The sequence below is a fragment of the Vipera ursinii genome (assembly GCF_947247035.1).
Source record: "Vipera ursinii genome assembly, chromosome: 2".
NCBI classification, from domain to species: domain Eukaryota; kingdom Metazoa; phylum Chordata; class Lepidosauria; order Squamata; family Viperidae; genus Vipera; species Vipera ursinii.
In genome coordinates this window covers 274,334,249-274,347,128 of record NC_139513.1, presented here as the reverse complement: position 1 = coordinate 274,347,128, position 12,880 = coordinate 274,334,249, and the positions used below count along the sequence as shown (strand labels likewise).

Here is a 12,880-nt window from a genome sequence, read left to right as displayed (position 1 = left end):
CAGACGCGTTTGGTTCGCAAGCTAAAGCGGAGATGAAGTTGGTTAAATACTTGGAAGAGGGGAAGCTGTCAGTAAATCCCAGGATTATAGGATAAACTGAAAAATCAAAAAAATTGACTTATGGCCAAGGATCCAGGAGAAAAGGCGCAACAGGTTAGGAGGCAAATCAAAAGCTCTTTAACAGTTCTTCCATTGAAAAACCAAACTAAACCGTCACCCATTATTTCAGAACATTACAGTGCCAGTTTTCTGTGTACAGTATGCCATTTAGGACTAAGTCTTGGAACAAAATAGAATGTGTCCTCCAGCCATTCTGCAGCACCAAATTACAGTTCAGAATGTAATATAAACACTTCCCTGCATAGGACTGAATAAATGCAGTTATGTCTGGTTTAATTGCACAGCAGCCATTTGATGCCGGCCACACCATGGAGCTGACATATCCATGATCCCTGTATGAGTTGATACTCATTTCCATCATAACTGAAATATTTGCCTCAATAGCACTCCCTGGGAAAGGGAGAAAGTATCAGACTGGGAAACATAAGAACACTAAAACAGGAAACTGCTACATCTCATATCAAACCATTGCCTTATATAGCTTAGTGCAACTTCTCAGCCTAACGAACAACTCTCATAGATCAGAGATAGACTATCTGTAGCCCCAAACCCAAGTTTCAGCTTTCAGAAGCCCTGAAAATTATTCTGTTGGACTTCAGGAGTAAATTAGAAATTGAAGGGCATGATTTTTCCTGCCAGTTTTTCAAGGGAATGTAAAGAAAAGTGGGAAGATGTAAAAAAATTTAAGCAGGAAAGCTTATAATCTCAAATGCAGAGATCTGCCCAAAACTCCTGGTCAGCTCCACTTCCTTCCTTTGCTGCTTATTATTTTCAAACGCATCCTTTCTCCAAAAAGGTGTTAGATCCTATCTCTTACCATAAGCCAGTGATAGCTTGTCTCCAAATTCTCTATTTTGAATATGGGAAGGCAGCTTGTCCATCTGAGATTAAATGAAGATTTGCTTGAATCACATTTAATTAAAATGAGGATCTGAACTGAACACAGCGAATCAGAGGGCTGAATCTAGCTCTAAGTTTCTAAGACTCTAGGGAGATTCTATTATATTTTTAGTACTTAGAGATTCTGACAAATAAATACAATCACTATTATTGATTTTAGGCCACATGGTCTTCATTGCACAATAATGCAGCTTGAATATATTATTTGAGAAGATAGTTAATATATTCTAGGAATGAAGCCACTAGGAGTTTAACTTGGAGCCTAGACATTTAACCTTTTCTTTAATGGAGATTGTGAACAGAGGCTCAATAGGCTTTGGAAAAGTTAAAAATAAAAATAAAAAATCCTCCTTTGGTTTGCCTGGGATAAGTACAGCATTTTCAACAATGAAACCCCTGTTGCAAATTGACCCCAAATGGTTTGTTTACTTTTAAGGTGTGGCATGCTTTAAGCATGCTAGATCTTGTCTTCAGATCTGCTAACCTTAGACCAGTTTTCTTTCAAAATGTGTAAATCTGCCTTGTACTGAAAGAATAAAATGAAATGTTTGCTCTACTTCTCCTAAGAATTAAGGGGACTATTTCTATGATGACATTGCTAGGAATTTAATGTAAAATCTTCTAGAACAAACATTGAAATTATGAAGAATTTTAGAATAATATCACCAAGCCATAACCTTAGAGTTTTAAGTTATTTAAGTTATTTCTAATTATAATAGTATGTTTTTCAATGTCCTTCTGATAAGAAACCATAGTTGCCAAACTGAAAGAAGGCATGGCTAGTGTAGCAGGCAAGGAAGTAATTGCATGGCAGAAGATAGAATAGTGGGCTTGTGGATTGTTTTATTGCAAGGGTGTGTTTTAGATTTATAAATTATAAGACACCTAGTGTAATATGAAAGGGGAAAGGGAAAGGAAGAGGAGAGTGAAAGGGTGGAGAAATGGGGGAAAGAGGGAAAAGGCAAAGGAAAGTGTTAGATATTTTACAAGTTGCCTCTTAATAATAATAATAATAAGTTGGAAGGGATCTTGGAGGTCATCTAGTCCAACCCCCTGCTCAGGCAGGAAACCCTATACCATTTCAGGCAAATGGCTGTCCAGTCTCTTCCTAAAGTGCAAAGAAAAGCTGGCTGAATGTTTGCCTATCTACATAATCTAATCTTATTTTATTTCAGTGTTTATTATGGCCAAAATATCTAAATGCCACTGGTCTTAAGAGAGCCCAGTCCACTCAGAATTGCTCTGAGAAAGCTTTACATTTCAAAGCAAATAAGAAAAACATACAAGCCTAATAAGACAGTTTTTTTCTGAAAAATATATTGGGGTTAGAGATATGAATGGATGAATTGAGATCTCATAATGTGAGAACCAATAATGGCAATTGGTTGCTGCTAACACTGGAAATTTGCTAATTGACCATTTAAGTGTCCAGAGTCTTTGTTGTCTTTCCAAACATGTACTGAAGCTAGTAAGGCTAATGTTGTTTTGGCCATCATTCAACTTTCTCAGCTCTCAGCTTTACTGTAGCTGAACAGCCTGCCAGAAAGAAATGCTAAATGCTGCTCTCTCTCTTGTGCTAATGGAACATTGCACAACTTTCCTGATGGTCTTGTCAGCATAAATGGGAGTTCAGTTCATCTCTGAGAGCTCTGAATATAACTCAAGGCTGACCATGCACACTCTGGGTCCAATATTATTATTTTTAGATAGTGCATGATTAAGGCTACTTTTGAATCTCTGCATATAATAATGAGTTTATCTGTGAAGATGCTGATCTGAAGCATTTCCTGTTTTTAAGAACTGGATGAAAGCAAGGCAATGAATTCATTTACTCTGTGCCAATCTCTCTGTGGCACTGTCTCTGCATTATATTGCCTGCAGACTGCAAGTCTGATACCATCAAATCTTGGCAATGTGGAAGAAGTCCTTCCTGACCTTTCCAGACACCTGTGCTAGGCTTCCTCCCTCCTTCCAAAACCTAGAGATCAGTGGTGGGATTGCACTAGCTCAGAGCACTCCAAAAAAGCAAGGGAAGAAGTAGGTGCTTATTATTAAAAGAGTTTTGAATTATCTATAAACCGTACTACATATTAGAAGCCAAGTTGGACTTTCTCCAGTCCTAATTTGTCTGCCCTAAAAAGACATTATGGAGAAATACATTTTTAATTTCAATAAAACTCTTGAGCCCATCTAGTTGAACTTCAGTTGGTTTACTACCCTATAAAGGGTCTACAGTACCATCTCTGCCCTTTTCATCTTATTCTCCAAAATAAATAAATAAAAGCAGCTTCAGGTGTCTGGAAGTCTCTCTATTATTGCCTGTGGGCAAATATTTTATATCATATCATTGTTGTTGTTGTTAGCTGCAAAGTTGTGTCCAACCCATCACGACCCCAGGCCTTCCTGTCCTCTACCATCTTCTGGAGTCCATTTAAGCTCACGCCTACTGCTTCAGTGACTCCATCCAGCCACCTCATTCTCTGTCGTCCCCTTCTTCTACTGCCCTTAATCTTTCCGAGCATTAGGCTCTTCTCCAGTGAGTCCTTCCTTCTCATCAGGTGGCCAAAGTATTTGAGTTTTAGCCTCAGGATCTGGCCTTCTAAAGAGCAGTCAGGGTTGATCTCCTCTAGGACTGACCGGTTTGATCGCCTTGCAGTCCAAGGGACTCGCAGGAGTCTTCTCCAGCACCAGAGTTCAAACGCCTCAATTCTTTGGCGCTCAGCCTTTTTTATGGTCCAACTTTCACTGCCGTACATTGCAACTGGGAAGACCATAGCCTTGACTATACGCACTTTTGTTGACAGGGTGATGTCTCTGCTTTTTAGTGGGCTGTCTAGATTTGCCATGGCTTTCCTCCCGAGGAGCAAGCGTCTTTTAATTTCTTGGCTACAGTCCCCATCTGCAGTGATCTTGGAGCCCAAGAAAATAAAATCTGTCACTACCTCCATTTCTTCCCCATCTATTTGCCAGGAATTGAGAGGGCCGGATGCCATGATCTTGGTTTTCTTAATGTTAAGTTTCAACCCAAGTTTTGCACTCTCCTTCTTCACCCGCAACAAGTGGCTCTTTAGTTCTTCTTCACTTTCTGCCATTAGAGTGGTATCATCTGCATATCTTAGGTTGTTGATATTTCTTCCGGCAATCTTAATTCCAACTTTTGATTCATCTAGCCCTGCCTTTCTCATGTGCTCTGTATATAAGGTAAATAGGCAGGGCGACAGTATACAGCCTTGCCGGATTCCTTTCCCAATTTTGAACCAATCAGTGGTTCCGTGTCCAGTTCTCACTGTTGCTTCTTGGCCCACATATAGGTTTCTCAACAGACAGATAAGATGGTCTGGTACGCCCATCTCTTTAAGAACTTGCCACAGTTTGTTATGATCCACACAATCAAAGGATTTAGCATAGTCAATGAAGCAGAAGTAGATGTTTTTCTGGAACTCATATCATATCATGCAGTATTCAAATCAAGCCCTTTGAATCTCAAACCTCCCATTATCAATTGAACCAGAGCTAATTTGCCCAGATCTATTCGCCACTTTTTTTTCTAAAGCTCTCCACTTAGTGACTAAGTCTTTCCCATCACCCAATTGCCATTTTAATAGTATTGAAAGGAAATCAATCTGGGACTTTTCTACTTTACTGCAAAGTGGTACTTTATTGTATGTTTGGCTAGTTAAGTAGAGCATCAGCACAGAGCAACTGTCTATTAAACCATAGGAGCTAATCATATATAATCTCTACCATCCCACCGATGGTCTGTATGAACATTCTCATAGCATCCAAAATGCAGCTTTATCTAGAAGAAAGTTACTGATGTCAAACACTATTCAGATAAAGGTGAATTATGCAGAGTTCCTGTATTATGCCAGTATACAGGGATTTTTCTCACTTCAGTTCATATTTGAAATCTAATGCACTTTTTTGCTTTAATGTTGAAAGACCATCTAGCGCTACTGAATCACATAAATTCCCCCTAGGAGTATACTATCAAGTATGATACTGCTGAACATATTAAGTCCCAGTTATACTCTGAGCAGGTAAATGTATGAACCTTTATTAAAGATTATCTTGCGGTGAAGAGAATGGCAAAAAGGACTTAATTCTGTTGCCAGCAGTCCTGTTCTGAGACTAGGTTAGTTTTGGCAGACAGGCCAGAAGAATAATTTAGTCGATAATCATTATAAATTTATATTATACTTGTGCTGGAATTAAGACAAGTTTATATTGTTTATTATATTGTAATGTTTTGCTGCCAATAGGGCTTTACATTTTGTTTTGTAAGTGTTGTGCTTAGCTAAATAAAATTTTTGTTATGTTTAAGGATTTAAAGCCCAACAGATTTTGATCACTCATGACAGTCTGGATCCAACCATAGGTCAAGTATATACATCAAATTATCAGCTCATTAGAGTCCTTCAGGTCTCCAAAGCAATTTTTCCAATACTTGTTACATGTTATATGCTATGAATATATTACAAATATGACTCACGTTTAATATATTTTAAGAGTAAGACATGAGTATAGTGAGCCTAGAGTACAACCATATCTAGCCTTTTCCTGAATCCACTGGGACTCATGTTGCTGGAATGTGTGTATCACTGATAAATCTTGGATGGGAGTGAAATATTGCTGATACCAGCTGGAACATTAGTGGGTGCAAGGAATACAATGGATTGTATAACTTCATGGAATCATGGGAGTAAGAATGTGAAGTTCCCGATGTGACAAGGGCAAGATGTACCATACACATGAATTCAGAATAAACAAGTTGGGTATAAAGAGAAGACTGGAATGAACCCAGACATCAAACGCCCTGACTCTTGTTGGAACAGGGGACACCCGAAGTCTGCTTCCCAGCCCACTCCAACACAGCCTGATCACCTGTTTTGAGTGTGAGTATTGCGTGAATGTGTAGCCTAGTTGGGCAACAATACTTAACAGCAATCTCGAGTAGCCTTGTTGGGCATAGATATTTGAATAGCCTTGTTGGGCATAGTTATGAGTAGCCTTATTGGGTGTAGTTTCTTGATAGCCTAGTTAGCATAGCTTATTGAAGTAAGCTAACTTTGAAATTAGACAAGTAATATATTAAGCTTAATAGCACGCTCACCTTGCTTTTTGTATGAGTAACACACTAAAAGAACTATTGAAAAACTCTGAGTGGCTTGAACTCAATTTTACAACATACTTATACTAACCATTGTTATACCGACCACTGTTATCAACTGTCTTAACGTTTGAGGTTGTTGAGCAATTTTGAGAACATGGTACAAGTGCTCTTTAAATATTAGTTGGTCTTTCCTACTCACAAAAAAGTAAACAGCTAAAAGCGTAAGTCCTTGACTTATGATTATAATTGAGCCCAATATTTCCATTGCTAAGTGAGACTGTGAGTTTTGCCCCATTTTATGACCTTTCTTGCCACACGTTGTTAGGTGAATGACTGCAGTTAATAACAGTTCAGTGAACCTGGCTTCCCCATGACTTTGCTTATTAGAAGGTCACAAAAGATGGTCACATAATCCTGGGACACTACCGTCAAATGCATGTTAGTTGTCAAGCATCCAAATTGTGATTATGTGACCAGAGGTATTGCAATAGTCGTTAAATGTGAAAACCAGTCATAAGTCATTGTAACTTCGGTCACAAAATTAGTGGTTTTAAGTCAAGGACTACATGTAGTTACAAGAAAGCTATTTCCTATTCATCACCCTACCCCTCTCAAGGTGTAATTTCCTTTAGCGCTAGGTATAGAATGTGGGAAAATCTTGCTCTGCATTTCTGTAGGCCAACTTCCCACTTTGCGTACCACATGAGAACAGGGTTTAGAGGAATCAATTTCTCAACCTTGGCAACTTGAAGATGTGTGGACATGCTGGCTGGAAAATTCTGAGAGGTGACGTCCAGACATCTTCAAGTTGCCAAGAATAAGAAACACTACTCTATCTTAAGATTATGCTATAGAAATTGTAGACAATTGCAGATACTGAAACACAGAAATCACAGTACAATGGGTCTCCCATTGCTATGGGAGCAGGTCTGACCAGTTCCAAGATTTCAATTATGATAGCTCAAATGGCATTATGTATATGAATATATAGACCTAATTATGAACATTCCACTGAACGTTAAAACAAATCTGAATTTTCTATTAGGTTTAAGAAATGTGCTTTGTGTACGTGAGGAAAAAAACATTCCATATTTTATAGTCAAATTTCAGATTAATAAGAAACAAGATGAATCACCAAATTTGAATAAACTGAACACCGCATAAAAATGACATTTTGTTTTTTTAGAGTAGCCATTTATTTTAAATCAACATCTGAGTCCTTAGGATGAGCTGGAAGCCACAACAGCAGCTCTCTTGGGCTTTGGCGCTGTTCCTTCACGGAATCCATTCCTGTATAAGGCAAAGAAGAAACAGGACTTTTTCCATTTAAGCATTTATATTTATTTGCTTTCTTTTTTTCTTTTTAAAACCAGCTTATCTCAGTTACAAAATGAAATCACTTAGGAAATCAGATGTTCAGACTTTGGTTTTAAGAACATCACAGATAAGCTGCTAAAATCCACATAGTAACCTCATTCACACATCAAAATAAGCTGAGGTTGTGACTCCCAAATCATTTGGATGAATTATATTACATTTAAGCACAAGGTTAAAGCGGTTTTAAAGAAATAAATCATTAACCATGATTTGGGAAAACATTTCAAATTTACTCCAAAGGAATTTCCCTTAACCTTGGCAATCCAATCAAAATGGAGCCTTGTTAGTACTTTCCTGATGGGATACCATCAGGAAAGATAAAACAACCTAAAAGAAGGCAATGTAAGATTACTTCAGTACTGCCGCCCAAAAAAATTACAGAGATTTATCTGTGAAACCATCAGAAATCAAGCTCCTCTCAACAGAGATTTGATTAAACTTTTGCAAGGAATAATGACAAAATCTAGGTGGTATTTATGGTAATTGCCTGTTTGCCATTAAAAAAGTTCCAGCATCATTTATTTATTCATTTACATGAACACCCATTTCACAGAAGATGAACCTGGGTGGCATGTAGCACTTGTAGGAATACGCATGAAATGAATATACCGTATTTTCCGGCGTATAAGACAACTTTTTAACCCCTGAAAATCACCTCAAAAGTTGGGGGGTCGTCTTATACGCCCAGTCGTCTTATACGCCGGAAAATCAGTGGGTGGCGTCTGGCGGGAGCCGGCAGGGCAGTCCTGCGCACGCGCGCACTCCCCGGCTGCTCCTTAGCAGCTGGGGAGTGCGCGCGTGTGCAGGACTGCCCTGCCGGCTCCCGCCCGACGCTCTTCCCTCTTGAGGCAGCATCGCTCCCCGGCTCCTAAGGAGTCCTCGGGGATGCTGCCTCAAGAGGGAAGAGCTGCCTCCCGTCCGACGCTCTTCCCTCTTGAGGCAGCAGCTGCCTCAAGAGGGAAGAGCGTCGGACGGGAGCCGGCAGGGAAGTCCTGCTCCTGTCCGATGCTGCGCTTCCGCCGGGCAGTGCTGGCCGAGACGAGCCAGCAGGCAGCCGCCGTGAGCGCGGCGCTGAGGGGCAGCGGCAGGACGGCCAGCAGCCCCACGCGCAGCAGCAGCTGCCGGCTCAGCAACAGGTCCGAGCGCAGGAGCCGCACCGCCAGGCTGCCCAGGAAAAGCAGCCACACCGAGAGGCTGCACGCCCAGTCCAGCTCCATGAGGGGCAGGGTGGGAAGCCGGCCGGGAAGAGGGACCAGGAGCCCGGGCCGAGCGCGCCTCGGCCGACGGTGAGAGGGAAGCGGCACATGAAAAAGAGGCTGCGGGCGGAGCTGCCCCGCCCTGCGCCGAATGGGAGAAGTTCAAGGCCTGGGGGGGAAAGCATGAGGGGCGCCGGCCGTGGTGGGGTGGCGGCTGCCCTCCGGCGCTGCCTGCCGCCCGGGAAACGCTGCGCCTCGGGGGCCGGCAGAAGCAGGAAGGCCGGCGGGGCCAGTCGGGCCTTCTCCTTCTCTGCGACGGACAGGGAGGGCAGGGCATGTAAGTATTTTCCGGCGTATAAGACAAAAAACCTTGAAAAACTTCTTAAAAGTAGGGGGTCGTCTTATACGCCGGAAAATACGGTATTGTGATTCGGAACCCTGGCTGCACTGTTCTGGCCAAACAACTTGATACTTCTGAATTTCAGCCAAGATAAATTTAGAGGGATCTTACCTGAATCTTCGGTAGACTTTTTTTAGATGCCTCATACGGCCAGTCCCAGTAGTATTGCGCCTTTTGGCCTTAGCACTCCAGTTATCTAGGGGGGGGGGGGGGGAAATGGTGGTACACAATTTACACTCCATCTCACTCCACGGAGTCCTAGTTACACTGCCCCATTGTATTCCCAACAGAAATCCAAGCCTCAGTGTTTCCATCCCTGTACAAGCTTCTATTTCCCACATTCATGTTAACACTTTTTGAGAAGTCTAAGGAGAAAAATAATGAAAATATTTGTGATATAATTTTAGACCAGTAAGAACTTGTAGAAAACAATTCCAAATAAGAGAAAAATTAAACACAGTAAAATTATGATGAAAAACAATTTAGTCTAGTGGTTGTTTTAGATTAGGAACAGGCAAGTCTTGAGCTCCAGTCATTCTTTAGGCATAAAGGTCAGCAACAGCCATTACTGCTAAGTTTTAGAAACAAGAAAATGCAAACTATTTGTGCAAATGCTGCCTAGAAAACTGCAGGTATGTTGTCCATGTAGTGAGTGTGACTTGAAGGCAGGAGAAATTTAACAGGATATGAAGCATTTTGTTGATACATTGCATTTGGATTAACTAAGCCTGACACAAAAATATCCTCCAGAAATACCTAACATCTTGCTAAGAAGCTAGTTGCTATTGCAATATTTAGTGGGGAAGGGGTTTTATAGCAGATGTAAGTATGTAACCAACTTAGCTGGTTGACAAACATGTTAATGATCATGATCCACTAATCATGGATCTGATTAGTACTACAATGGACAGGCAAGCATCAGGAAGTCCCAGGGACATAAGCTAACTTTCTGGGGGGGGGGGGAATCAATAGCAGCCCACTTTGCCCATCCTTGCCAATGCATAATAGTTCCATGCTCTAAATACTAAAGTTACTCGTGTACTTTGAAAAATGACAATCTTACACTTTCTCTTGCGTTTAGCAGGATATCCACATTTTCCACAGGTGGACTTCTGGAGATGGTAGGCCTTGGATCCACATCGCCGACACAAAGTATGTGTCTTATTGCGGCGCTTGCCAAAAGAAGATGTTCCTTTTGTCTGAAACAGATATGGAAATTACTTTACACAAATGATAACATTACCATAACTCTTACCTGTTGGTTATAACATCTGGATGATACTTAAGACACTTTGATGCAGCAAGAGTAGCTAACAGGAGAAAATGCTTTGCATCAAGTTGGTCCAGCTCAATAGCTAAAAGAACCATGCCTGAAAAATATTCACATTTTCACAAGTTCTGTGGAAATTTTAAGCAAACTTCTAGATAGCAAAACCAAAGCAATACCCTATCAAAGTTTATTGAGATGTTTTCAACAAAACCCTTTAGAAATCCATGTCTGTCTACATGTCTGTTGACATGGATTAAAGCTTCATCCCTAGGTCTTAGGACAGGGAAGTGACAAGTGCCCATTTTGCAAGTCTGTTATATGATGCCTTGGTTTTCTTTTGTACTGGATTATTTTTTATAAAAATGTTTTTGTAAACTGGCTGTTAGCCACACAGCTATGCATTTTAAAATGGGCAGTTGTAAATTTTTGTAAAGTATGTAGTCTTCAAAAGTCTGTAAACAAATGGAAAATTAGTTGTCAATTATCACCAATAATTATGGCTATTTACTGCCTTCTATCTCGGGAGCAGAATGTCTTAGAATCTTTCTTCCTGGCTAAGGTAAGGTGATAAACCATTATTTCCTAAAATATAACTGCAAAAGTAAAATGAAGATTCCCATCAACCATAACAGGTTTTGTACTTTTGTTGTCATATTTTAGCTGTTATAGCTGTGTTGATGTAAAGGTAACTCAGTGTTCAATTAACTGAATTTAACAGTAGAGAGATACTATGTATGCTGATTTTAAAGTCACAGCACATTGAAATCCTACCTGACACAGGAAAGCATGGTTTACTAATAGCAATGCATTCTTTCAGCTATCATATAAAGTTATGAACAAGTTAAATTAGCCAGAAAGGTGAAGCAAAACATTGAAATTAAAGTTATTCTGGGGTCAAATAAAAGCACTTTTAAACTCAAATATTCACTAAGATACTATATTTATGCTCCTAACTATTATTTAACTCACTGCCTAAGTCCTAGTAAATTATTATCTACACAGACTGTTCTCTCTTTAGAACACTTTGCAATACCCCATACTGATCAAGGTTGATGGATAATGTATCCCAAAACATTCAGATCACACATTGGGGAGAACTAGCATCTAAATCAGGGGTCTTCAAACTTGGCCCTTTTATGACTTGTGGACTTCAACTCCCAGAATTCCTCAGCCAGCAAAGCTGGCTGAGGAATTCTGGGAGTTGAAGTCCACAAGTCATAAAAGGAGCCAAGTTTGAAGACCCCTGATCTAAATAGATCAGGCACGAACTATGCACGGTGGAAGACACTGCACATCTGAACGGCAAAGCAGAAGGAAAGAAGACGTGGGATGAGCAAAAGCTGCAAATCTTCGCGTGCCCTTCCCTTATTACTCCTTTCCTTTAGATTTAGAACTAAAGCATTCCAGAATTATCTAACTGCAACGTATCCAGAGCTCAGGCTAACGCCTCTTAACCAGAGATGCGATTGAAACCACAAACAGCATCCCCGCCTTTTAAAATTCGGCTTAAGGAATTGCAGAACCACGCTTCATTCTGGGAAAACTAAAAGAAGTTCCAGTATAACTGAAAAACTTGAACCCAACCAAGTACAAAACCTCGTATATTGTCCCCTCCTCTTAAAAGTGTGAACCGCCTGGCTCTTCACCCCATTTCAGCGATGCCCAACGAGCCTCTGAAAAGTCACCCTTCTTCTGGCTCAAAATTGTACTCAGGCCTAGATTTGGGACAGAAACCATCCGTTGTCCACCATTGTTATGAAACCGGGACCGTGTTGGGAAAATACTCCTTTCTCTAGGCCTGATAAAACTCTAGGCACATTTCCCCTCCCGTATCCCGGGAAGAAAAGTCTCCCAAAGCACGGGATGGAAACCGATCTCGCACCGGACAGCATCAACTCACCATTTTCTTTCAGCCGCCAGAACGAGAAAGGACTGACCCCGCCCCACTTCCGCAATGTCTTCCACACGCTTCCGGTGAAGAGAGAGCAACGGCTGAATAAGTCCGCCGAGGCCAAGACGGAAGGGAAAAAAAGCGATGAACCAAAGAAGCCAGGCTTTGAGCTAGCTGGGAAATGACGTCCAGAGCGCCTTCTGCGCAGGGCGGGACTCAGAGGAGCGACACGTGCAGGGGTCGGCAACCTCGGCTCTTTTATGACTCGTGGACTTCAACTCCCAGAATTCCTGAGCCAGCTATGCTGGCTCAGGAATTCTGGGAGTTGAAGTCCACGAGTCATAAAAGAGCCGAGGTTGCCGACCCCTGGACACGTGGGTTCGTTTGAACTTAGCTAGCGCCACTCAGTTACCTAGTTTCGTCCAGGCAAATAATCAATTATAAATACTGTTTGGGCTGCTTTGTGCAATTGGCTGAAATATAGTTGCGTGCTTCGTACCTCGGAGCATCGTGCAAATACAGCCACAAAGTCTCTTCTGATCGGATGCAATTCCAAGAATTAATGTAACCCGAGATAATGTTTTTTTTTATTGAAAAGTTTTATCATACATTT

General features: G+C 41.1%; 1 protein-coding gene across 1 annotated transcript; it reads right to left on the bottom strand.

Moving 5' to 3' along the window:
• Window positions 1-7,305: 7,305 nt before the first annotated feature.
• On the bottom strand, window positions 7,306-12,454 carry RPL37 (ribosomal protein L37). The gene is made up of 4 exons (XM_083352093.1): window positions 12,277-12,454; window positions 10,170-10,305; window positions 9,218-9,302; window positions 7,306-7,423 (listed from the first exon to the last, which is right to left on the bottom strand). Exons 1-4 carry the CDS (start codon window positions 12,277-12,279, stop codon window positions 7,354-7,356), a joined length of 294 nt encoding a protein of 97 aa, XP_083208219.1. The 5' UTR covers window positions 12,280-12,454; the 3' UTR covers window positions 7,306-7,353.
• Window positions 12,455-12,880: the final 426 nt, after the last annotated feature.

What these genes read in the sequence shown, in the direction of transcription:
- RPL37 (XM_083352093.1), bottom strand. An exon ending in TGCTAAACGCAAGAGAAAGT is followed by an intron (nt 9,303 to 10,169) that starts GTAAGATTGTCA and finishes CCCCCCCCCTAG; the next exon opens with ATAACTGGAGTGCTAAGGCC. An exon ending in AAAGTCTACCGAAGATTCAG is followed by an intron (nt 7,424 to 9,217) that starts GTAAGATCCCTC and finishes TGCCTTATACAG; the next exon opens with GAATGGATTCCGTGAAGGAA.